The sequence below is a fragment of the Natator depressus genome, chromosome 18 (assembly GCF_965152275.1).
Source record: "Natator depressus isolate rNatDep1 chromosome 18, rNatDep2.hap1, whole genome shotgun sequence".
NCBI classification, from domain to species: Eukaryota; Metazoa; Chordata; order Testudines; family Cheloniidae; genus Natator; species Natator depressus.
Genome location: NC_134251.1, coordinates 3,578,725 through 3,606,189, shown reverse-complemented (window position 1 = coordinate 3,606,189; position 27,465 = coordinate 3,578,725). Strand labels below are relative to the sequence as shown.

Here is a 27,465-nt window from a genome sequence, read left to right as displayed (position 1 = left end):
TTTGTTAAGCAGACTAAAGTTCTTGGGGATGCTCTAATCCACCTCTTGTGAGCATACTTTCCAACCTCTGAGTGCATTCTCTTTTCTGAATGGACAGATAATAGGAGAATCAGCCTAAAGTCACAGGTTCTGGACTGTGGAATGCTGTGGCCTGAAGTCAGATACAGGTACAATCTGTGACCAGGACACCATCAGGCAAATTCAAGGCCATTGAGATACATTACTACAGACTACTGTCTTGAACAACAGAGTGCTGGTAGTGTTTTAATAAAATGCTCCCACAAAATTACTCTCCCGCCACTTTACCCAATGACAAACTACTCATATAGGAGGATATTTGTTGTCAAAGAGGGAGGGGTTGGGGGATCTAGCCATTTGTTCTCCTATTTAAAGTCTAAGCAAAGGAGGCAACATGATGTAGTAAACATGCTTCTATTAAGCTCCCCTACTACCACTTTGAGCCTGACAAATAGAGTCCACAGATTACTACACTACATTCAACTTGTATAAAGACTTTTTGGGTGTTGGTGCCAGCTGCTGGGGGTGGCCTTGAATATTTTTTAGGACAGATGGGTTCCAAAAGAGAAAACTGATTACATTTAAGCAAAACCTTTTTTTCCCCCTTCCTCTAGCAGAGGCCCTCTGCACAAGGTTTGTAAGCTAGTTTTGCAATTTAGATAATTCATCCTACCCAGGAACTAAGTCAAGACAGTCCCTTGAAAACCCAAAAGTTTCTCCATGAATCAAATACCATCACCATACTCTTCCAGAGAGAAGTTAGGCACTCAGCCAAGTCTGAACTGCAGGCCTTCTTCCTAGCTAAGTTGCTGGGGTTGGGTAGAAGACTGGCATATCCCTTTTTGAGAGGGAGATGGTACATGAAGAGACATTACTGGTCTTGAATGAGACCAACCAGCCAACTAGCTGCATACACAGCTCCTCCATGAGGATGTACACAGGTGAAAAATGAGATGCTTATGAGCCAGAGCAACAGCTTTACAGAGTAAAACAGCTACTTCAGGAAGAACAATGGGAATTGATGTGTCTCCTCCATTTCAGGCTTTGTTTCAGTAAGTCACTTTAGTGCAGTGGTCCCCACACTGTGAGGTGCACTCCCTAGGGGGGTGCGGAGGAACATTCAGTAAGCGTGCGGGGTGGCACAAGCCATCACTCACAGGGGAGGGAGGAAGTGCTCCGAGCCCAGTCACAGCTGCACTCTGCCCTGAGCCCAGCTCCACCTCTAGCCCCAGCTCTGCCTTCAGCCCAGGCTCCTCTGATGAGGAAGCTTTGGCTGTGCAGACAGAATCCAAGTGGGGAAGGGGAGCACGACAGGAAAAGTTTGGGTACTGCTGCTTTACTGCCTGCCTTTTACCTAAGCAAGCTCTGTGATCTAAATCCAACAATGAAACTGGCATGTTCTGCAGGAGCATGGTCAGCTCTGGAGTCTGAGGAACAGCACGGGAAATACCAGTTTCTGTCTCTGCCATAAGCGGAGTCAGAAGCCTGCAGCCCCCAACCTTTATTGGATGTCAAGGCCAGTATTTCAACAGCACTGAAACTCACCTTGAAGCACAGCCTTCCTACGCAATCAGAAGTTGAACTCTGCAAAAGCAGTGCTGAGTGGCAACACCGACAGCAAAGCTCAAAAGTTGGAAGCCACACGGGTTAAGTTTGACTACTTAGGTTGTTGTACAATTCTATTCAACTTCTTAAAACAAAAGTAATCTTCAACAAAACTCTTTGGAAAGTGTTTTAATCATTAATACAAAATAATGCTTCCACACTGCAAGACTTCAGTGATCTCCACAAATTGCTAACAAAACCAAAACATATGTTTGGAGTGGGAACATCACAATATTTGGTTTCCTGAGATCTATGCACAAGCAGAAAGCAACATGGAGTTTCTGTAATAGCATCGCATCTCACTCCAGAAAAAGTAATCTGAAGATGTCATCTTTTCATTTATGAAAGATTTTGGAACACCTGAAATATTAAATGGTAAAATCTCAACAGCCCTAAGTTGTAAGCGAACAGTATACATCTCTTTACAGACCCTGATGCTACAGCAGTAATTTTCTGATGTGGAAGGATTACTTTGTGAGCATTACAGCAAGCTTGACAGAAATGAGACCATTAATGGGGGAGGAGAGCAATGGGAAGGGATAAATATTTGGAACTAGGTGTAAAGAATGGAATGAAAGCTACTCAACTGGAGAGCAGGGCTCAAAGGGGAAAAGTTGGCTGTGTTTGCAAGTCCTTAAAGAACCATAATGAGAGTCTGGGGGAAAAATTACCCTTAGGCGGGCTTGTGAAGATATTTCATGTTTAATACATCTGAAAAGAATGCATATACAAAGAACTTAGACATGAAAAAGCATTGGTTCAACATTAATGAGTCTACAAGAATTAGGAATTTGGGAAGACATAGGATTCCCCATGTATTAAAAAAATTTGAATCTGCAAGCCAAAATATAGTTTTGGTAAAATCCCTATTAACACTGGAGTCTAAAGATCTCATATATGATCCTTATTAGACTGGAACCCATCTTACAGGCTTTAAGGTTACTTACATGCACAATGTAGATAAAGGGGATTCCCTTAACTGGTCCCTATGGTGCCACACCAAACACTAGACATCCCTCCCCTGCAGTTCTTTCCTACTGAAGCAGGTCTATTTTTCCACCCCTCCTAAAAGGAGGCTGAACTGTTCTGTAGGATATGCACCCACTAGCACCACTTCCCCAACTCACCTTAATACATCCCAGGCTCTTTAGAAGTGTCCTAGCAACACCATACTGGCAATTTGTAAGCCTGCCCGTACCAAGCAATTCAGTGATTGAGAGAAGTATGTGGTTTTTTGGGTTTGTTTTTTTCTTGTTAAAAACCAACTATAAGTTGGGTGTGCTTAAAAAGGTGCCGTTATTTCTTCACATTTGATGAAAGCCTGTAATGTCAAGTTTGAGGGGGAAAATGACCCATTCCTCACCTCCACCACCAATAAACTAATTTTCTTAAATACAAGTTGATGGTGCATCCACAGAGAAAGGAACAATTCACCTCCCATTTCAAAGGTTTTATAACTTAAAAGGACAGGGTAGGAATTTCTGACCTGCTCAGAGGAAAGTGACGAGGAGAGGTAACAAGGCAACTTTTAGAGAAGGAGCACCAGCTTGGGACATCTTAATTTCAGTCCTCAAAACTGAGTCAGAAACATCCTCATACCCAGGCTGCCTGCTGATTACAGAATATAGCCCCAAAAGGTCAACGAATCAGAGTCTTGCCAGCTTGGGACAAGATTTCAGTAACACAGCCTAGAATTAGTCTGTTACAGAGAAAGTCAACACAAGCATGCCTGGATTTTAAACAAAAATTAGAAACAGTAAACAAAATAAAAAACTAGTAATGATCAGTATTTTCTGATACATAATTATTCAAAATTAACTAGTCTTTAACTGAATTGGGAAGGGCACTGGGAATGAACACTAACATTCTCAACTCACACAGGGAGTGTGTGGGAGTGCAGGGCATTTGTCATTATTGCAAAAACAAATTTTAAAATTTGTATCTTTAGTTTGATTTAAACATTGCTTTTAGTATGACATCAAACATCAGCTTTGCAGAGGGGCTGTGGAGGGACGCTCATAGCAGCACACACCTGCGACTCTTCTTCGGCTCCGGAGGCTCCAGGGCAGCCAATATCGCCTCGTCAAATACATTCTTTAGGCCTTTCTGAAAAGGGGCAAAGAGAGAAAGGGGCGGTCTCATTTTCTGGGTTGTTATAAAAAAACAAAAATAAAACCAAGGCAGAATTAAACCCCAATAATGGTGAATAAAATATTGAGATCTACATTTCCAGAAAGTCATTTTGCTTAATTTGGCTTTGTCCAAATTGTGTTGCAGTACTGAGTTCTTTAGAAGAGTATTTGATATTCAGAATAGTACAGCAGTCGTTTGAAACCATTTTCTGCAGACCAGTGTATTTCATAAGAAGCAAAACAAATACAGAAGTAATTGCCTCAATCAATGGGGGTTTTACGATTAGTTTGCTGGTAACGAATTTCACACACTAATGACAAAGCAGAAAGTACTGCATTCAGATGAAACAGCTGGATCTGGAACACAGAATAGTAGTAATTCCAGAACATGTTGCAGTGACACCTGTGTTATACAGGAGGCAAGCATGCAAAGATGGATTGCAGTCTGGTATATTTTAATCAAGCTTCTGTTCCCCACACCAAATGTTTAGCAGCAGCCAGGTAGATTTCAGAAGCTGTGCATGGTATCCATAACAGAATTCAAATGGGAGAATTACAAAATGGGTACTATAACATTGTATAAATGTTAAATTGAAGCCAGTGAATGCAAACAGAAAAAAAGCTTCATCAGTCATTTATACAAACTGCAATTTTTAATTCCAAAATTTAAGGTAACTACAATTGAAGTTTTTCCCCTTAAGACAAAAATCAGAAGCATGAAATTAAAAGGCAAACTTTACATGTTACATTAACAAGCTTTAAGAATCAATTATTAAAATGAAGAGGTCTACTGGTGTTAGTGAAAGCAAGAATTTAACATCTTTGTAAAGCAGTAGCAGATACATTGATATTTCCTTCCCCAGAGGACTGACAAATACTCCACTACAGCACAGACAGCCAAAGCAATAGCAACAGAAAGTCTCACTGCACAAAGGAGAACCAGAAAACCCTTCACATTACACCATTACTTGCAGGTCACTTTCATGTATGTTTATCATGCAAATACAGTTAACAATAGACTCAAGTAGAAAATGAAGTATGCATTTTTTTTCCAGTTGGAGCTCAGGAAGATTAAACATGTCTTTATTCCTTCTTGATGAGGGTTTTTTTTTGTTGTTGTTCAGTTTTTAAATGACACACCCAGGCCTTTTCCCCAGTAACCTAAATTGTAAAGTTATCAACATCTGGCAACCCACGCAGCAAAGAGTTAAAGGAGTCCAGTTCATGTTCCACAGTCACAAATGTTTTACTAAGGAGCTGTATATGTTGTTTTCAGTCCAAAAGCTAATACAGAGGTTGCTCTAAGATGTTAAGCAGAGACACGGAAGCTTTCAGTCAGGATGGTTTTATTCATTTTTAATCAAGTTTCTACAGTAGTGGGACAGAAGAAGCAGCAGCAAGAGGGGAAGGAGAAAACAGTTTAGAATATACAGCACTTCCTTTTGGGCTGAGTTTCCGGAGGCTCGAGGGCAGCTAGGATAGCCTCATCAAACACATTCTTCAGACCTCTCTACAAGACAGAGGGGAGGAGAAAAAAACAGCAGCCAGGTTAGAGGATTAGAGAAAAACAAGCAGATAAAGAGCATTCAGGATAAGTTGGGCTGAATTCACAGAAGCAGCAAGCAGATTTACTTTGTTGTAACAAAGTAGATCCTGGAGAAAATAATTCACCATTTAGATGATCAGGAGATCAATCAAGACAGAAGTGTACAGAAAGCCAACAATTGGATGAAACACGTACACCCATAAGGACAAAAGGACAAACATAGCAGAGGTTAGTGAGAATACTGGTGTCTTAACAGGTTTCAGAGTCTTAACAGAATCATTGCTGCCACCTATCTGAACTATTAGACTGAACATTCCCAACGAGTTTTACATACAGACAAAAGTAGCTTGTCCCATGTGGCTGTGATGGAAGGTCAGGTACATATCTTTCTTATCCATATTAGGTACGTTAGCATTTTAGGTATGTGGAGTTTCAAACTTGTGCTGATTTCCCCACTTACTGCAGAAGCAGTTAGTTTTAAGTGGTACCTTGAAATTACTGGATTGCTATGTGAATTCAGCCCCTGAATAACTGAAGAGTTCCAACACAGACTGCTGGGCATGTTCATGCTGGGATGGAAGCAGGACTTGTGCCTGGTAAACCACTCTTCCAATGTAAGGGCTCAGTCATTTAACATAAGGCAATGCCTTATCAGTGCTATTATTTTGACATTTAGACAGCCAACTATAAAAATGGTATATTCCAGTCAGTCAACTATGTTATTACTAAAGCACGTATTATAACCACTCAAATTACAGAGAGAGAGAAAAATGATGTTAGAATTGGAATGCTTCTTTGACACTATGGAATCCAACATCAAGCAAGCAGTCAAAAGCTTTAAGAAGTCTGCAAGGGTTACACATGAGCACAAAGCATGCATTTGAGCTCAGCAGTTCTCAAACTTCCTTGCACCGCGACCCCCTTCTGACAATGAAATTACTACATGACCACGGGGAGGGAGGGGCGAGGGGAGAGCCCCACCACCCTGGGAGGAGGGGGCCTCCTTGGGCTTCAGCCCTGGGCCCCAGCAAATCTAATGCTGGCCCCATTAAAATGGGGTACTGAACCACAGTTTGAGAACCGCTGCATTAGCTCTACAGAAACAAGAATTCTACAATATATTCTCACTGCCATACAATTCTAAGAAGTTACACGTGGGAACCAGAAGAGAAACCTTGCTCAGTTTATACTAACTGGACTTGCTAACTTTACTGTCATGAGTGTGACCTGCAGAAATTCAGAGAAAGATTTACAGGGTAAGAAACAAAGGAAAACAAAAGGTAAAACTCATTCCTCAGAGACTACCATCTGTGCATAGGGAGGAAGTTCAGTCACCCAAGTTGAAAAGCATTTCTCCCCCACTGATTTGATTGGGAAAAGCACTCAGCTTTGAATACTGGTTTTAGGAAAAGCTTTAGTGTAGGTTTTTAATGTGTGTATATGGGAATATATCTAGTTGTGCTTTAGAGCTTGCAGAGGACACAAACTGGTGAAGCAGTAAATAACGAAGAGGACTGGTCACTGACTCAGTGATATGGATCACTTCATAAAATGGGCACAAGCAAATTACAAGTGTATGCATCTAGAACAGAGGTGGGCAAACTACGGCCCACGGGCCACATCCGGCCCATGGGACCCTCCTGCCAGGCCCCTGAGCTCCCGGCCGGGGAGGCTAGTCCCCGGCCCCTCCCCTGCTGTTCCCCCTCCCCCGCAGCCTCAGCGCACCATGCCACAGGCGCAACGCTCTGGGCAGCCAGGCAGTGCAGTTGTAGAGCCACTGCCTGACCCGGTGCTCTGGGCAGCACGGCTGTAGTGCCGCCAGTCACCGGTGCTCCAGGCAGCGCGGTAAGGGGGCAGAGGGGGTTGGATAGAGGGGCAGGGGAGTTGGGGGAGGTGGTCAGGGGGCAGGGGTGTGGATAGGGGTTGGGGCAGTCAGAGGGCAGGGAACAGGGGGGTTGGATGGGGCAGGAGTCCCAGGGGAGCCATCAGGGGGCGAGAAGCCGGGGGGGTTTAGGGGGGTGGATAGGAGGCTGGGGCCAGGCCACACCTGGCTGTTTGGGGAGACACAGCCTCCCCTAACCAGCCCTCCATACAATTTTGGAAACCTGATGTGGCCTTGAGGCCAAAAAGTTTGCCCGCCCCGATATAGAAACAAAGACTATAGGCCATACTCACAGGACAGGAGACTATCTTGAGCAGCAGTGACTCTGAAAAAAATGTGGGGGTCTTGTTGGGCTGATTATGAGCTCCCAGTGTGACTGTGTCCAAGAGAGCTAATACAACCCTGGGATGCATGAACAGAGGTATCCTGAGTAGGAGTAGAGAGGTTATTTTATCTGTTTTATTTTATTTGGTAATGGTGCGACTATATTCTATACTGGTAGAATATTTTGTCCAGTTCTGGTGCCCACAGTCCAAGAAAGATGTTGATAAAGAAGATGCGGAGAAGAGTCACAAAAATGAATAAAGGATTAGAAAATATGCTTTACTATGATAGACTCAAGGAGGTCAATCTAGTTAGCTTAACAAAGAGAAGGTTAAGGGGTGACATGATTGTCTGTGAGTACCTACCTGAGGAACAAATATGTAATAATGGGCTCTTCAATTTAGCAGAGAAAGACCTTAGAATCCATTAAAGAAGACAGTCGCCTTTTGGGGGAAAAAAATCACCTCTAGCTGAAAATGTTTAAGCCTATTATTGTTATAGGTAACACCTAAGATTGTTACAACTGAAAGATAACTGGAAAAAAAAGAGTGTTTCTCCTCTATGCTTCATACATATGTCAAACATTTTGTGTAAAATCGTTTTCATTTCTTATAGAAAGGACGAGTTTCTCCTTTTGTTTCTGTGGATCTTTCAAAAGCACCAACCAGAGGAGAGAGAAAAAAAATTAAAAGGAAAGTGACTAACGTCACCAGGGCAGATACGCAACTACTTTGAAAACAGATTTCAAATCAAGGGGGTCTTTGACATGGAGAAAAAAGGTAGTCCATTAAGAGCCTTGCTTGAAATCCTTATTCAAAACATGACTCAGACTGAATATGGATGTGTCAAAATGGTCAGTTAACAATGCTGAAGTCTGACTTAGCAGGGAAAGAGGAAGACAACCAGTTTAAAAAAAACAAAAAAAACCATTTTTCAAACCTCTCCATGGTCTAGGGTAAATAGAGCCTTTCAGTGCTCAATAAATCTAGGACAATTTAAAGATTAGGCTGTAAAAGTGATATACTGAGGAGACAACAGACCAAAAGCAGGTTAAGTAGCCTCTTCATAGTCACGAACACCTACTTTTTAAGGCATGTTTTAAAGAAAAAAAATGATAGGTTTTTTCAGCAACATATAACTAGTATCTAAGCAGCTCACAACCCTCTTATGACGTAGGGAAGTATTACACACTTTTTACAGATGGATTGAGGTGCTGATTTACCAAAGGAAGTCTATTAGCAGAGCTAGAAACACAGTCTTAACCACAAGTTTACCCTTCCTCTCAAATCAGGAGAGACACCCATAAATTAACCCTGGACCTCCTATGTGAAACTCTGTCACTGAATCTCCAATGCTGTACAACAGACTCATCCAGCCAACACAAGGTGTGTACCAGATAAGTGCACGTTTATCTTCACATCAAAGTCCCAGAACTTATCTGCCTATGATTCACTATTACTTTGATGGAAACACTGGAGCTTGAAATTTATTTTTCCCCTCAAAAGACTAAATCCCATCCATCAAGCATTGTCTCTGTCTGCCACATGGAAGCAACTCCACCAGGTTTCCCAATCAGTTGTCTGTCACTAGCCATGACACTGCCAGCAGTGGAGAAGCACTTTACATATAGAATCCATTGAAAAGGGAAACCAACAAGGACTATACAATTCTAGTCCATTTCCCCGATGCCAGATTTGATGAGTTTCCCTAGAAGGAAGGAAAGAGACTAATCCTACCCAGGGAAAGTCAGGTTCCTTTTACATTTAGCTCACATACAATAGATCAGCAGGTGGAAGCTAACTAGGAACTTTAGCTTCCCTCTGTAGGCTTCGGGGAATGTAAATTTTTGTTCAGTGGCTGGGGCTGATTTAGTTAAAGAAAAAAATAGAACAAAAAAATAAAGATACAGTAGCAAATTAAAAAGAATAGGGAAGAGATGGGGCTGGGCAAATTAAAAAGAACAGGGAATTAAAAAGATGGAGAAGAGAAGAAAAAATTGGTGGACCTACAATTTTTTCCATTAAGAATTATTGGGCAAGTTTAGAGATGCACAACAAAAGTATATTTGGGTCATACAAAAGACCACAAGTAAACAGTTTGTTTACTCCAGCTAACCACCAACAGTAATTTTGGTGAACAAGGTATTAGTACTCAGGGGATTAGTTACATTTAAGAGCTATTTATCCATCCCCTTTTCCCAAAGCCCTGGGAAAAACCACTAACTACTCTATTTAATATTAAAGGAGTAGACAGTAGAACAGCAGCAATCTATGGACACAAGAGGTGAGGCATGAAAGGCATCTTTACCCATTGATGGGAATGTCAACACAATACCACCATCTCGCTCTTATATAGCGCTTCTCATCCATGGATCTCAAAGTGCTTTACAAGAGGTCAATCACATTATCCTTATTTTAATGATGGGGGAAAAAATGACTTGTCCACCATCACCCAGCAGGCCACTGACAGAGCCAGGAACAGAACTCAGCTCTTCCAGGCCAGTGCTCTATTCATTAGCCAACACTGCTTTATACTGGTCACGAATTTTAAATATCATATTGGATAGCAGTAAAATTACCAATGGATCCAATGTGCATGCATTTGGGACTCCCAAGTAAAGACCTGCTTGCTTTCATCTTCAGACATCATCAAGATGTGCATTAGTAGAATTTTGGAAGAGGATGGAGCCCCTGAGGAAAAAAGCTTCCAGATGGTCTGAGACAAAAGTTAGTTTCTTACAAATTGAACTACCATTTCTAGAATATATGGAAAGCAAGAAACAGAGCCCCAGGAAATATGGAAATTTCTCCTCCTGCAAAATTTTGAGTATGTAGTTTCTATTTCAATATCTGGAAGTAACAACTGATGGATGTTGAATTTCTGATACTGAATGAGTTCTTACTCCAACAACTGTCAGTGCTGCATGTAATTTAAAACAATGATCTTATCTTGCATTTGCTCAAAGCGTGCAAAAGGTAAGTAAAAGAACTGAAGTCCATGCCATGGATTACTGGGGGAGTTGCCTCTAATTTCACTGCCATGGGTAAGAAAAAAATCCCTGGACACACTGTTCAGCAAGAATGCACCAGAACCTGGTTAGCAGCATGCGTACAGTTGTAAACAGGGTGGAATGATTTAAATCAGATTTAAATCAATTTAAAAATCAGCAAGCAGAAAACCTTGATTTAAATCTTCCTGGGAAACAGAGACTCTTGGGGGTGTGGTGAATGATCAGCTGAACATGGAACTGCCAATGTGACACTGTGGCCAAGAGCCAAAAAGTGACCCTGGGATGCATAAACGGGGGAATCTTGAGGAGGAGCACAGAGATTATTTTACCTCTGTATTTGGCACTGGAGAAGCCACTGCTGGAATACAGTGCCCAGTTTTGGTACCTACAATTCAAGGAGGATGTTGATAAATTGGAGAGAGTTCAGACAAGTGCCACGAAAATGATTAAAGATTAGAAAACATGCCTGACAGTGACTGAACTCCGAGTCTATCTACTTAGCTTAAACAAAGAGAAGGTTAAGGGGTGCCTTGCTTACAGTCTAAGCACCTACACAGGGAACAAATGTTTAATAATGGGCTCTTCAATCTAGCAGAAAAAGGTATAACATGATCCAAAGGCTGAAAGTTGAAGCTAGACAATTACAGCATAATTTTTTTCCAATGAGGCTAATTAAAAACATTGGAACAATTTACAGAGGGTCAAGGTGGATTCTCCATCACTGAATTTTTAAATAAAGGTTGGTTGTTTTCCTCAAAGATCTGCTCTAGGAATTATTTTGGGGGTGTTTATGACTTGCATTATACAGAAGGTCAGATTAGATGATCATAATGTTCCCTTCTGGCCTTGAAATCTGTGAACAACAAATTTGGGGTTAAGGCAAGATTCACAGAATACAGGAAACTGAGGTAAGGCGTCATACTCCAGATACTGGGCCAAGACAATTCATGGAACTGAGAAAAGCATGACATTTTGTATCTCATATCTTTCCCCACGCATGTAAGGCAGGGACATAAGACGCCAACTCTCAATTTTCAGCTTTCTGTGGATTCAAGTCAGATTAGTAATATTTTAACATAATTATGTGATTAAGAGCAAGCATGCCAAGATTTTAAATTACTAGGGTCTATGTAATTAAAGAAGCTGACCTACTCTCTAGGACCTCCACAGGGTTTCCAATTTCATTGGCCTTAAATCACCACTGGCTTTAAAGTTAAACATGTTGGAGTTTGTTTTTTTTTAAATAAATAGCTGCCACTGTTTATCTCCATTTCTGTGGATGGGGATAATGTCTTAGAGTTGCCATTTCATTGTTAGTTGGTGACACATTAGACTCCTGGTGGGAGGCAGGCAAACAGCTCACCATAGGCTGCACAGGAAGGGAAAGACTTTCAAGACTGCTATAAGGTTATTAGCATGGCAGGGAGGGGGAGGGAGAGCCGCAGCGGAGGGGCGTGTGTTAATTTAACCTTCTTTAAAGGGAAGAAAACGGACCTTGGCAAAAAGTCTCTGCTTTCCCCAATGATAAACTTAATCTTGTGTCCTAACCCACAAACCATCCAGATCACAGCTTCCTATTTAAATGTGCTCTTTAAATAATTAACACCACACTGCAGTTCCTCCAACATAGAACAAACCCCGGCATGAGATCCCTCTTCTAACCACAAAATCCCCATCCTCTAGTTAGACTGCTTACTCTCCATGCTAGGATTTTCTTCGTGTCACTTCTAATCCCTCATTCCTCAGAAACTTCCTTTCTGCTCAGCCATTTTGCATCCATACCAGCAGAAAGAGCACTCTCACCTTTTAACATGCCCTATTTAGCTGTACTCCACAGCTGTGAAGGAAGGGAAAAAAAAATGAGTAGTGAACACAACTATGAGAGATGTTTAGTGGACGATTCTCACCTGTGTAAGTGCAGAACACTCCACATATTTGACAGCCTTCAGGTCCCGGGCCAGTTTTTCAGCAGTCTCTGGAGTTATGGGCTTCTGCTTGTTCTTAGCAAGCTTCTCAATTGTTGAGGGGTCATCTCTGAGATCAATTTGGGTCCCAACAAGCAGGAAAGGGGTTTTTGGACAATGGTGAGTAATTTCAGGTACCCACTAAAAGGGACAAAGAACGTATTATTACTATTCAAGTTCCTAAGGCAATTTCAAATGATATTGCCTAAAGCATTGCTACAGCTCCAGTTTTGGGTAGAAAGATGTGACAAACCTTTTCTTTCACATTTTCAAATGAAGAGGGAGAGACCACTGAAAAACAAACCAGAAACACATCTGTCTGTGGATAGCTGAGGGGTCGCAATCTGTCATAATCTTCCTGTCCTAGAAAAAAAGAAAAAACAGCAGCATTAAAAGGGGAGCCTTCAGAAGTCTCTCCTAGAAAAGGATTCTTTTAGTCAACTTACAAATGTTTATACGATGTATTGGTGAAGAGTTGCATATCCAATTTGTATTCCAATAAAAAGACATTTTGCTTAACCTTAACCATAAGAGAATACCACCGCCCACTCCCACATAACGGGGCAGAAATCTAGTTATGTCAAATATGTTACAAGGCAACCAAAATCAACAATTTATAGAAAGCATGGTCTTCACATCCAGTTCGACACAGCGCATCACCACCACACTCAGAAGGAAATACCCCATCAAAACTACCTTAACTATGCCCTTGGAGTGATGCAAGCACAACATTTACAAAAAAGAATCAGAGAATCCCCATATATAACTAAGTTTCAAATCATAAGTATTTCAAACTCTAGAATTCTTTACTCTTGGTTGTACAGTTCTGCAAATTCTAGCTACAGCAGAGTCCACACACAAGAGTTGCTTAAATTTGATAACAGCATGCTGGGAGTCATCTTTGTTCATTAAAAAGTCTTGTGCCACCAACGCACATTGTTCCCATGTAAAAAGCCTAAGCAAAAAATGAAGCTACAGAAATGATACAAAAAATGAAGTCAGAGTGGTGAGAAAATGTTTTAATATCAGATGCAGATTACAGAATAAAGGCCTTATCAATTAAAGATAAAAGTGAAGCAGAGATGGAGACTATTTGATAATAGTGTTGTTACAGAAACTACAGATTTAAGGGGGAGTAGTTAGGATTATGAAGGATCCAAATCATATGATAGCACCACCTTAAATGCCTTAAGAAGGCCCAAGAAGGGCCTGGATGATGGGATCTAAAGGGATGCCACAAGGCTCACTTCTTCAAGGCTATGAGATGGTTCCTCCCTCTTTGCAGGGAACAGTTAGATTTTGCCTAACTCAGTAGTTTGGTACTTAATCTTAAGTGATCAACATCTCTGCCTTTTCTTTTTAGAAAGACAAGGTGGGTGAGAGAAGATTTTTTTTATTGGACCAACTTCTGTTGGTGAGAGAGACAGGTCTCCAAGCTACACAGAGCTCTTCCTCAGGACTGGGAAAGGTGCTAAGAGTATCACAGCTAAATAGAATATATTCTATCTGTTCAACCTTGTGACTACCTACGCTAAACTAAGGAAACATTTAAGGTGAGGTGGCCCGTTAACACCCCTTTAGTCATAGGACAAAAAGAGATTTAATGGGTTACAGATTGTTGTAAGAAACCATAAATCCAGAGTCTATTAAAATTATTACTTTTAGTGTCTAGCAAAGTTACAAATTTAAGCTCCTAGGCTAGTCTTCTGAAAGCGTTGTGCAGATTTAAAGAAGGATTTTAAGAAACGGTCAAGTGTGGAAAGGTACTGGATTCACAGATTGAGAGAGCAAAGTCACCTGTTTATCTCTAGATAGCTGCAGCACAGACAAGCAGCAATGAATGCATCCTCAGCAAATCAGTTCTAATACGGAACTGCCTCTAGTGGCAAAAAAAAGTGGTCTCCAAGGCCCATTCAGTATTGAATTACTGATATTTAACAATGACATCAGTTATACTGGGTTTTGTAACATGGACAAATAACGACTGCTGTTTGATGTTAACTATTTTCTGTACAATTGACCTAGCATAGAGTTGAGCTGGTAAACAGCTCCAGTCTCTCTCATTAACATGCAGTCAAAGACTTGCTCTACAATTGTAAAATATTTATAGCATTAATGGCATCAACAAACTTTTCCCATAAACTGATCTAAATAAGAGAAGTCCTCATTTCCTTTCAGTGTTTCTAGTAATACAGAAACTTAACTGAAAACGTCATTAATGTCCCCACTATTTGAATCTGAATCATTGCGTATTTTTGAACTACTTCTCATTGCTCCCATCTATGCTGTTTGTGCTACATAGTTAAGGATCAATCAACAAATCTACTACATACTGTGCTGAAACTGTAGGTTCACGAAGAACAGAACTGGGAAGAGTCAGTTTGGCTTTGTTATATGGCAGCTTTCCCCTGGTTCTGTGTGTTTTGTTCCTATTTAGTCTATCTAAAAGACAGACAATGAGCAATCTCTTTGGGACAAGCATGGTCTTGGATAGCATCAAGTATCTTCACACTCATTCACCTCATAGTGACATAAAAATGCCGCTACTGGGTCAGACCAATGACCCATCTAGCTCAGTATCCTGTCTTCCAACAGTGTCCAATGCCAGGCGCTTCAGAGGGAATGAACAAAACAGGCCACTGAGTGATCCATCCCCTGCTGTCCACTCCCAGCTTCTGACAATCAGAGGCTTGGGACACCCAGAGCATGGGTTTGCATCCTTAACCATCTTGGCTAATAGCCATTGATGGACCTATTCTTTTTTGAACCCAGTTAACACTTTTGGCCTCCACAACATTGTATTTCATCTTCCATTTTGTTAACCAGTCACCCAGTTTAGTGAGATCACTTTGTAACTCTTCACTGTCTGATTTGGACTTATCTTGAGTAATTTTGTATCATCTGCAAATTTTGCCACCTCACTGTTGACCCCTTTTTCCAGATCAAGAATTCTTTAGGCATTGGAATAGGGGCTAACAAAAGTTTTAAACAGTTTGAAAGTTGAACAAGAAGGGGATGGAATTTTTAGTCACTCTTGTATATAATAGCGCCGATTGTCCAGTCACCCTAGAGCATTTTAGTGTAGACCTTACACTAGAAACTGAGGCTAAAAAAAAAAACAAACAAAAAACAAAACATTTTAAAATATAAAAGCTTTCTAGCCTTTATCCTCCATCAAAAAAACAGCCAAAACTGACCGACACCCAAATTTATTTATTTGAAGGTCACCTTTAATGAACAATAATTCAAACATTCGGCATGTTATCCTGCCTATTTTGCTTCATGACAGATAAAGCCAGCATGATAGGTTGAGGCCTAAACACAAGCAAATTTTTGACTTTACAAATTCAGGTTTTATCTAGGCCAGAAGACAGGCTACTGAAAAAAATAGTAAAATTACTGTACCACATGGACTTGAGAATGAAAGTTATGCAACAAATAGGAAGGAATTTTAGTAAGGATTTTTAAAAACTTTTAACAACTCTTATTTAACTTCAATGGCTAGCATTTTGAAAAGAACCCCCAGTTCAAGATTCAACACTCCCAGCTGTCTAATAAAGGTTTTTGTTCAAATATCTTTCAGTCATCTCAGGGTTTACCTAGACCAAGATGAGTTTTGTTTTTTTAAAGGTGACAGCGAACATTTTAGAACTCTAATGTAGATAGGACTTTAAAGATACACCATTTATCCTAGTTTATGCAAGCCCCACCAGAGATCCTCCAGAAAAAACAGAGAAGAATGAAATGACATCTCTGGGGTGTTTTAAGATTTAAAAAAGGCAGAAAAGAGTATAAAAGCCCATCAGGCTCTTTATTTTGCATAAGATAAAGAAGGAAAAAGCTCAATTTAAAAAAAAAGTGTGTGTGTATACACACACACACACACACACACACCCCCTACCAAGTCACCTTTAAAAAATTGGAAAATTGTTATTAACTGATAAGTCTGCCATGATGGCTGGCAAGATAGACTGTTGCATACTAGTATAGTTTTTTCTTCAAGGAACTGATTGTGCATAATTAATACCTAAAATGTACCAAATGTTACGAGTTAGTATAAATACAGAAAAGTTAACATTCTCACCTGCAGTATCAAACAATCCTAGGGTATATGGCTCCCCACCAATCATCACTGTTACAGCATAGTTATCAAAAACCTGGAGGGGGGGTGGGGGGGAGAAGCAAGAAACAAGTTTTGAATAAAAACAAGCCATTTTGTCCAATATGGGTTCTCCTACTCCCCTTTCAGATTCTCTCAATTTGCTGCTCCAGAAATATTTAATTTTAAAACAGCATATCAACATGATTTTTCAAACTGCGCTTTATGTAATGGTCCCAGAGAAAAGAATAATTAAGTTGTCATAAAACAGTATGTCAATCTAAGCTTTCATTTAAAAAAGTTAAGCCCACATAGATCAAAGAAATCCTTCCAACATGATTGGAGTATAAATTTATAAAGGGAAATCTACTTGAGCATGCAGACCTGAAACAGTATCTCAATGGACTGAGAACTCTGGAACACAATTTAAAATATCAATATTAACCATTTCACTTGCGATCATTTTAGCAGAATTAAGTTCATGAGTTCCTCCATTACTGCTGGACGTAGTAACAGATAACAACTGGGCAGCTAGTAGCTGACAAAGGAAGTGGGGCATTCAAAGCACTCCACTTCCAAACAGAGTCACTGCTGCCCAAAATGGCAGGGAAATATACACCTTTCTTAATACCAGAAGCTCCAGTGCCCACCCACCCTGCCCCTACACACACCCATCCTTCCCTACCTTTCTGGGCACCAAAATATTTAATTACCCTATTCAGCTGCCAAAAATACCCATCTCCCTCAAGTCTACAATGTAGTTGCACATTTTCAACTATGAGCTTTGTGACAGTGAAATTCTAAAATTTGGGGAAAGCATAAACTAAGCTATGTCTATTAAGGGTTCATGCCACATGACAAGGGACTTAATCATTTCTGGCCTCTGGAAAACTATTATTGCCCTGTGAACCTTTGTTCTCATGTTTATCTAATTTCATCCTTGTTGATCCCCCAACACTGACTAGCATTGCTGCAACCACAGTCAGTCTCCTCAGCTGCAGATGTAGTTTGAACTTTCTTTTCTTGACCACCAGCCCTATGTTAAGAGATCCCTAGCGATATTCCCATCCCCCCAAGATGGTGCCTATCATAGGAGACATCCTGCTAAAGGTCTGAACTGCATGTGAATGCCCCACTTCCTTTGTCAGCAACTATCTGCCCAATTGCACTCCTGCCGTGATATCTGTTATTACATCCTTTCAAAAGGTTGGGAAATCTACCACTGAAAGAAAGGTATCTGATCTGAAGATATCTGAACCAGGTTCCCGATGAAGGAATGTTTCTTGGGCTACTGTGTGAACAAAAGACACTATTATAGCCACCACATTTTTGAAAAGGCCCAGGAAATTATAAGCAACACCCTCATTCCCACAAAGGGGAAGTGGCCCCAGTTTTGGCTTTCTTCTATAATCTGATTTTTATCTATGGTGAAATGGAGTTTCTGTAATCTGAAGTGTTGGCAGATTCCTTCTTTGGGGTCAAGTACTACTCCCAGGTGAATTATGGTATGTGTAGGCATTGGGTGGTCAACAATTAAGCAGCGTGCCCCGAGTATCCTCACAGTGAACTCCATAATGGTTTGTATGCTCTATAGTAGAAATACCTGATAAGTAGGTCAACCAGACGTGGACAGATGAGTATTCCCTGTACTCACGTTGCTGGTCATCATGGTGAATATTATGCACATTGTCATAAGGCCCAGTGGGTAACACTTTCTACTGGATATCTCAGTAGAAGAGAAATCTGTAACCACTTCAAGAATAAACTTTGGGTATGGTTTAACACTTTGTCCTTTCACACCAGAATTATAGGGTGGGTCAGTTATCAGGGCTTGAAGTTCACCAAACCTTCTCATAGAAGTGATGGCTATTAAGAATGCTGCCTTGGATGACAGGCAGGAAAGAGCATTTTCCTAGTGGTTCCATCAGTTTTGTTAGCACTCAGTTTAAAAGTTCCAAAAAGAGGGATGACAGGTTCTTCTGCAACAGGAAAGCGTTTGAGACTTTTCAGGCATCAAAGTGATGGGATGAAAGAATGCTAACTCCATGTGCTGGAGCATGAGAACCTGATATGGCAGCCAGATTGATTTTGAAGGATGATAGCGGTACTGCAGCTGAATTAGTGACTTGTCCATGTTGAAAATTTCTTTCATGTGTTAGTGTAACTTTATTTTAGGTGGAATTCCTAGATTGTTGCAAGACTGCTTGAAATTGAAGAGAGTAAGCTAGCTCTGTGGAAGCCGGCTTCCTATGATACATGCTATCAAGTCTGGAAACTCCAAATTGGGATGGAGAATTTTATCATACCTCTGGAGTATAGGCGATCCTAAAACAGAGGAAGTTGATAAAATGTAAGCTCGTTGGGGCATGGATTGTCTTTTTGTTTGTACAGTGCTTAGCAATGGAGTCCTTGCCTCTAGGCCAAGAGTGGGGAATCGTTTTTGTATCGGGGCCATTGACTCACCAAAAATAAATAAAATAATAAAAAATAAAATAAAGATGGTGGGTCACACATGTTCAACTTACTTACCCCGGGGGGCAGGGGGGGATAGGAGGGAGGTGGACATAGAGGCTTGGAGCTTCCCCCGCACCCACAGTGGGGCGAGCTGGCGCTCATGGCTCCAGCCCTGCAGGGGCACACCGAGACTCAGGGCTCCCCCCCCCCGGTGGTGGGGCAAGCTGGCGCTCACGGTTCCAGCCCCACAGAGAAGAGGCCAAAAGTCTCAGTGCCCCCAACCCCACGGGCTGGAGCATCAGTGCCCACCTGCGGGGCTGGAACTGCGAGTGCCGGCTGCCCTGAGCCTCTGTGTCACCCCGCTAGGTGAGTTGAACATGTGAGGCCCGCAGGCCAGATGAAAATGAACAAGGGGCCAGATCCGGCCCGCGGGCCATAGGTTCCGCACCCCTGCTCTAGGCATTAGCACAATACAAATAAAGGCATTAACAATTACCAGCACAGTTCCCGTGACTGCTCTATAAGGTTGGTCTGTCAGCGATGCCTTAGCCATCCTGAAGCCATGGAAACACTTGTTCTGTGTCAACAAACTTTTGAACGACCACAGGAGTGAGATGAATTAGTAGGGGCGTTAGGGGAGGAAGTACCGGAGGAAGGTATTCACCGGCAATATTTTCCCTGAACAGAAGAAAGTATAACTTTGAATTTGCTATGGAAGCAAAGGGCTCTGCTCGACAATCCCTACCTGAAACAATCTCCGATTATTTCACACACCACTCATGCTTGCTTTGAATCTTTTCTGTCAAGTGCAATCCAACCACTAGGTGCATGTGATTGTCAAGATACCAGTGGGAAAAAAATCAGGGCTTCTTTGCAGAGTATTTGGGAAAGACTTCTCTCGTGCTTGTTCAGAACGTTCACTGCCATTGTGCTTCTGTCAGCATCTGAACAATTGGACCTTGAAGAGATGGCAGAAGTGACTTTAGGGCTGTCAAGGTTCCTTCCCCACTCTGAACTCTAGGGTACAGATGTGGGAACCTGCATGAAAGACCCCCTAAGCTTATTCTTACCCCCTTAGGTTAAAACCTTCCCCAAGGTACAAACTTTGCCTTGTCCTTGAACCGTATGCTGCCACCACCAAGCGTGTTAAACAAAGAACAGGGAAAGAGCCCACTTGGAGACGTCTTCCCCCATAATATCCCCCCAAGCCCTGCATCCCCTTTCCTGGGGAAGGCTTGATAAAAATCCTCACCAATTTGTACAGGTGAACACAGACCCAAACCCTTGGATCTTAAGAACAATCAGGTTCTTGAATTTTAATTAAAGAAAAAGTAAAAGAATCACCTCTGTAAAATCAGGATGGTAAATACCTTACAGGGTAATCAGATTCAAAACAGAGAATCCCTCTAGGCAAAACCTTAAGTTACAAAAAGACACAAAAACAGGAATATACATTCCACCTGGCACAGCTTATTTTACCATCCATTAAACAAAAGGAAATCTAACGCATTTCTAGCTAGCTTACTTACTAACTTAACAGGAGTTATAAGTCTGCATTCCTGATCTGTTCCCGGCAAAAGCATCACACAGACCCTTTGTTCCCCTCCCTCCAGATTTGAAAGTATCTTGTCTCCTCATTGGTAATTTAGGTGCCAGTGAGGTTATTTTAGCTTCTTAACCCTTTATGGGTGAAAGGGTTTTGCCTCTGGCCAGGAGGGATTTTACAGCACTGTATACAGATAGGTGGTTACCCTTCCCTTTATTTTTATGACAAGGACGCAAACAAATCCCTCTGCATTCCAGCGCATTTACGTGGCCATGGACTTCTTGTTTGTGTAAATGGGCTCCTAGCCCAGTTTGGAAGTATCTGTGGTGATAACTGCTAAGGAAGCTAGTGGGCTGAAGGAAACTTTCATTACATTGTCCCTGGGCACCCACCATCTGAGCAGTTTTAGGATATGAAGAATTGGTGGAGAGAGTGTCTAAAGTGTCCATTTTTAGGGTGTGATTTAGGACACCCAGTGTGATAGAGGCCTCACGTGTAGGTGACCATTTATAGTCATATGTGAACACAGACACCAATCTGAGGAAAAACACTGTTCCCTGACAGGGTTTCTTTAAGACAGACATGGCTTTTCAGATCTTGCTTCTGCCAGAGTTGGGTCCAGAACTGCTCCTCCTCATAGGATATCCTCCAGTATAAAACAAGCATACTATTTGTTTATTTGCAGACCAAGAGTCTGCAACAGAGGATGTCAACCTAGAAGTATGCATGCATGTGCCTGGCTTAATCATGCTTGAATGAGCCAAAGGTTCAGGTAGAATAAGACAAGTAATTACCACAGCTAAGCACTTTGAATACCTCTGGTGCCATGGATAGATCAAAGGATTGCCCTCTGTACCAATAGTAAACTTTCTCCCCAACAGTCAGATATTTCCAGTGCAACTGTCAGATGGCTATGTAGAGCAAGGGTGGACAAACTATGACCCACGAGCCACTTCCGGCCTGTCCGACCTTTTAATCTGGCCCTCAAGGTCCACTCCAGCACTCCCGCTCTACCTGCCCGGTGCTCCAGCTGGGGAGTGGGGTCAGGGGTTTCCCCCACTCCAACTGCCCGGCGCTCCTGCGTTATGGGCATGAGAACACGCATGTTACTCTGGCTACACAACCCAAACACGCCTCATGCACCATCAGAGCCTGGAACATGCAAGCCCAGGTGCCTGCTACTTGTTGGCTTAGGTGACTTTCCTAGCACCCAGAGGCTATTTGATTGTGGGCTGTTGAGACCTATGTGGGAGGAGATTTCTGACAGCAGGGGGCTGGTGAATCTCAATGGAGTTCCAATAACTGGAATCTGACACCCAACAAATCCAAAGCCAGGGTAACACAATTTGTGTTCAGACAGGAGCAAAATTGTGTAGTAAAATCAACAGCCCAGTAATGTAATTGTCTAACAGCGCATTGTTCAACGACATTTTTTTTAATAGTGTTGATTTTGAAACAAACTTGTGTTTTCCCTGTCTGAACATGAATTATTAATTTTGTGAACATTTATGGCCCGCCATACCATTTCCATACCCAGATATGGCCCTCAGGCTACAAAGTTTGCCCACCCCTGATGTAGAGGCTAGCATTTTGTTTAGATGAAGATCTGCACAGCCAGCTTAGGAAAGGGTAGGGATGACTGTTCAAGCTCAGCATCCTGAACTTGAGGGACCTGATGAATCTGTTTCATCTCAGATTCAGGTAGGCCTTCTACCGTCTTTGGCATCAGCAAGCACCTGAGGTAGAATCCTACTCCATTACTCCCTCTCCCACAGATACCCCTCGAGGAACTGTCTCCATAGCTCCTTTTTTGCAAGGGTACTCTCATATGTGGTGAATATCTTGGACTTCTTTGCATTATTCCCCTTCCTTCCATTGCTGACCGTGCTCTAGGAAGAGGGAAATGATGGAAGCTGAGGAGATGGAATAGAGTGAAAGAGAAAGGGGATCCACCACACTGGTGTAGTGACAATGCAGTAGTTTCAGATGAAGGCCTTGTCTATACTGGGGTTTTCACTATTGCAGCTACTTGAATGGCTCGTGTGGTGCAGAAGTGCAAACCATTACTTGCACCAGTGTAGCTAACAGGGGGTAAGCTGAAAGTGTGAGTTCACAGGAAACACCAGTGCCTAAAAACCCAAGTGTATGCAAAAAGTGGCGATCCCCCTTCTCTTTCACTCTACTCTAAGAGCAGTCAATAGACAGAATGCTGGCCAAATCTGGACCACTAGATGCTTTAGAATGGACTTTAAAATCATTTTTTTAATTATTATACTTATTGCTATTCTCTGGAGTCTGGACCTTCACTAGACCCTCATCAAGAAATTTGGACCTTGACAAAAAATTGACTATTCCTGCTCTACTCTATCTTGTCAGATTGCTTTATACTCCCTTCTCCTTGAGCACAACCAGCAAAAGGGGATCTCCATTTTTCTCGTGCTAGAATAATAAGACTGACTCAATGAGTCATGTCTAGCCAGTCACTCTACTCTTATTGGTGTACTGGGGGGGGTGGGGGTGAGAAGAGACTTACTGTCCATCATAACTACAATCATCCCAGATTCTACCTCTGAGGTAACAAATACCAGTGGGGATAAGAAAGTATATTTCAACAATCCCACACAGAACCCTTAGGTGCTTTTAAAGTTTCCCTGCCAGGAATCACAACTGGTCATTTAACAGTGTTGCAAGGACCACAGCAGAAAATAGCCTTGCAGGCCCTCAGTTAAGTTTCTTTTTCAGCTATAAATGCCTTTGAGACATTAAGGCTGGCTGACAAATGGATGAATCATTTCCATTTTAGAAACATACTGGCTGTTGCATTTCTATATTTTTTGCCTGTGTTGTTTTATTACTTTGAGCATTAGCAATAAAAATGAAAGTCACTGTCCACTAACAAAAGTTTGAAATAAGCCTCTGTGCATTCACACTATAGGGAGATGGCCCTGTAGAGTTGCAGGCCAATGGAATATTCCAGCATCAGTGCTTGTTGGGGCTCCTGCAAGCAGACCCTACCCACTTTCAGACTGAACATTCTGCATTCAAGGCTAGAAAAGGGGATGTAACAGCCAAAGTTCCTTCCACCTGAACCTCAAAGTTTGAGAATAACAGAACTCCAAGGAAGAAGGGAAGATGGGCAGTATGAACATGCAGAAGCCTATCTTGACCACCACCAGCTACTGCTAAGTAACTTTTGTTTCAAGGTCACTTAGCTTACAATAATTTAGCAAGCAGTGCTATCCTTCCCCAGAAAGGAGGGCTTAGGAGTACTAGACCGAACACTGCTCTCAAACATGCATAATATCTTGAGGCTTAGTGGAAGGCGTAAGGCTTATTAAGAGCATGTATTGAGCTCCACGTAGAAGCCCTACAGATTTCTATAATGGGAATACACTGTAGGCAAGCCCCTGATCCCACTGAGAGTTACCAAAAGAAACTACAGCATTTGCTCAAGAAACTCCCTGAAAAAGCACAAGATCAAATCCGCACAGACACACCCCTGGAACCCCGACCTGGGATATTCTATCTACTACCCAAGATCCATAAACCTGAAAATCCTGGATGCCCCATCATCTCAGGCATTGGCACCCTGACAGCAGGATTGTCTGGCTATGTAGACTCCCTCCTCAGGCCCTACGCTACCAGCACTCCCAGCTACCTTCAAGACACCACTACTTCCTGAGGAAACTACAATCCATCGGTAATCTTCCTGATGACACCATCCTGGCCACTATGGATGTAGAAGCCCTCTACACCAACATTCCACACAAAGATGGACTACAAGCCGTCAAGAACACTATCCCCGATAATGTCACAGCTAACCTGGTGGCTGAACTTTGTGACTTTGTCCTCACCCATAACTATTTTACATTTGGAGACAACGTATACCTTCAAATCAGCGGCACTGCTATGGGTACCCGCATGGCCCCACAGTATGGCAACATTTTTATGGCTGACTTAGAACAACGCTTCCTCAGCTCTCGTCCCCTAACGCCCCTACTCTACTTGCGCTACATTGATGACATCATCATCATCTGGACCCATGGAAAAGAAGCCCTTGAGGAATTCCACCATGATTTCAACAATTTCTATCCCACCATCAACCTCAGCCTGGTCCAGTCCACAAAAGAGATCCACTTCCTGGACACTACAGTGCTAATAAACAATGGTCACATAAACACCACCCTATACCGGAAACCTACTGACCGCTATTCCTACCTACATGCCTCCAGCTTCCACCCAGGACACACCACACGATCCATTGTCTACAGCCAAGCTCTGTGATACAACCGCATCTGTTCCAACCCCTCACACAGAGACAAACCTACAAGATCTCTATCAAGCATTCTTACAACTACAATACCCACCTGCGGAAGTGAAGAAACAGATTGATAGAGCCAGAAGAGTTCCCAGAAGTCACCTACTACAGAACAGGCCCAACAAAGAAAGTAACAGAACGCCACTAGCCGTCACCTTCAGCCCCCAACTAAAACCCATCCAACGCATTATCAAGGATCTACAACCTATCCTGAAGGATGACCCAACACTCTCACAAATCTTGGGAGACAGGTCAGTCCTTGCCTACAGACAGCCCGCCAACCTGAAGCAAATACTCACCAGCAACCACATACCACACAACAGAACCACTAACCCAGGAATCTATCCTTGCAACAAAGCCAGTTGCCAACTGTGCCCACATATCTATTCAGGGGACACCATCACAGGGCCTAATAACATCAGCCACACTATCAAAGGCTCGTTCACCTGCACATCCACCAATGTCATATATGCCATCATGTGCCAGCAATACCCCTCTGCCGTGTACATTGGGCAAACTGGACAGTCTCTACGTAAAAGAATAAATGGACACAAATCAGATGTCAAGAATTGTAACATTCAAAAACCAGTCGGAGAACACTTCAATCTCTCTGGTCACTCGATTTCTGATCTCAAAGTGACTATCCTTCAACAAAAAAAATTCGAAAACAGACTCCAATGAGAGACTGCTGAATTGGAATTAATTTGCAAATTGGATACAATTAATTTAGGCTTGAATAGAGACTGGGAATGGTTGAGTCATTATAAAAAGTAACCTATTTCCCCTAACTTATTCCTTCCCCCCCACCTACTGTTCCTCAGACGTTCTTGTTAAACCCTGGATTTGTGCTGGAAATGGCCCACCTCGATTATCAAACACATTGTAAGGAGAGTGATCACTTTAGATAAGCTATTACCAGCAGGAGAGTGGGGGGGGGAGGGGGAGAGAAAACCTTTTGTAGTGATAAACACCCATTTTTTCATGGTTTGGGTGTATAAAAACATCTTCTGTATTTTCCACAGTATGCATCCGATGAAGTGAGCTGTAGCTCACGAAAGCTTATGCTCAAATTGGTTAGTCTCTAAGATGCCACAAGTACTCCTTTTCTTTTTGCGAATACAGACTCTGATTCACTTGACACGCACTAAAATAAATTTCCCTTATCACCATATGCAATGAAGGACGGTGAATTTTTAAGGGTAGAAAGCCCTCTTGACATGTGCTGCAAATAGTTGTACAAGCAAGTACATGTAGCCCTAGGGGTACGCAGAGGTCTTCCACGGGGTACATCAACTCATCTAGATATTTGCCTAGTTTTACAACAGGCTACATAAAAAGCACTAGCAAAGTCGGTACAAACTAAAATTTCGTACAGACAGTGATTTGTTTATACTGCTCTATACACCATACTCTGAAATGTATGTAAAATATTTCTATTCCAATTTATTTATATGGTAAAAATGAGAAAGCAAGCAATTTTCCAGTAACAGTTTTCAGTGACACTTTTGTATTTTTACGTCTGATTTTGTAAGCAAGTAGTTTAAGTGAGGTGAAATTTGGGGGTACACAAGACAAATCAGATTCCTGAAAGGGGTATAGTAGTTTGGAAAGGTTGAGAGCAACTGGTTTAGGAACCGAGAGCTGGAAGAGATACTAATATATACAACAAATGGTCAATATGGTAATCTTATCAATTTTGGAAAAAATTTATGGTGACTACAAAGGACCACATTATTCTCATGGAAAACCATGAAAAGAAGATCAGTCATAAGAACCTTAAGATAACTGACACTTCTTGCAGTTGTTACAGCTATAAGGAATGCAGTTTTCAGAGACAAAACAGTGAGCCATCTCCCATGGGTTCAAAAGTGGACTTAATAATCCCTGATCCTAGGAGTAGTGTATCTGCAAGAGGGTAGTTTCTCCATCCTCTTCCTGTGGTATAGGTAGAATCACAGAGATTGCCAGTACGGCCACATCATTCAAGCTTCAAACTCAATCTCTCCAATGTATGTAATAAGATTCACTCTTGCTAGAACGTGGAGTTTCAAATCAGTGCATATGCACAGACCCTTGGGCTTTGAGCCTAACCTCCAACAGCTTCAGGTCCACATTGGATGCTAGAGGCCAGTCTGGACAGCCCCCAGGTCCAAGATTAGGAAGGTAGGAGTCTTCCTATAGTCCCAGATACGGGAGTGGATCAGAGTCATTTTCTTCTCTGGAAGAGACTGCCCTATTGTTAAGGAGCTCCAGAAAACAGTAACTGTTGTTCAAGACGTGTTGCACACATATACATTCCACTGTAGGTGTGTACAAACTCAGTGCACTCGAGCTGGAGATTTTTGCCAGTAGTACCACCTGGCAGAGCATGTGTCCCTTCTCTCCTCATGCCTCTTCTATGCTGTCACCTAAGAGCATCTCCACCATCTCCTTCTCCAGTCCTTCCTCAGTTATGACTAGTGGGGAAGGTGGGAGGGTCATGGAGTGTATTTTGTGCACAACACATCTTGAAGAACAGGTTACTGTAAGTGAGTGATTGTGCACATATACATTCCACTATAGGTGAC

At 42.0% G+C, this 27,465-nt stretch overlaps 1 protein-coding gene across 3 annotated transcripts in view; it reads right to left on the bottom strand.

Annotated features, from left to right (window-relative positions):
* Positions 1 to 1,781: 1,781 nt before the first annotated feature.
* Positions 1,782 to 27,465, bottom strand: part of CDC42 (cell division cycle 42) — a 47,531-nt gene continuing 21,847 nt past the window's right edge. Inside the window, exons 3-6 of one of the 3 annotated variants that reach the window (XM_074933973.1) lie at positions 16,566 to 16,638; positions 12,735 to 12,844; positions 12,425 to 12,622; positions 1,782 to 3,729 (exon numbers count right to left, since the gene is read on the bottom strand). In XM_074933973.1, the coding sequence (XP_074790074.1) occupies positions 3,640 to 3,729; positions 12,425 to 12,622; positions 12,735 to 12,844; positions 16,566 to 16,638 (471 nt within the window). In that variant the 3' untranslated portion in view covers positions 1,782 to 3,639. Of the gene's footprint in view, positions 3,730 to 4,411; positions 5,266 to 12,424; positions 12,623 to 12,734; positions 12,845 to 16,565; positions 16,639 to 27,465 lie in introns of those variants that run through there. The other 2 variants (XM_074933974.1, XM_074933972.1) reach the window with 2 other exon arrangements.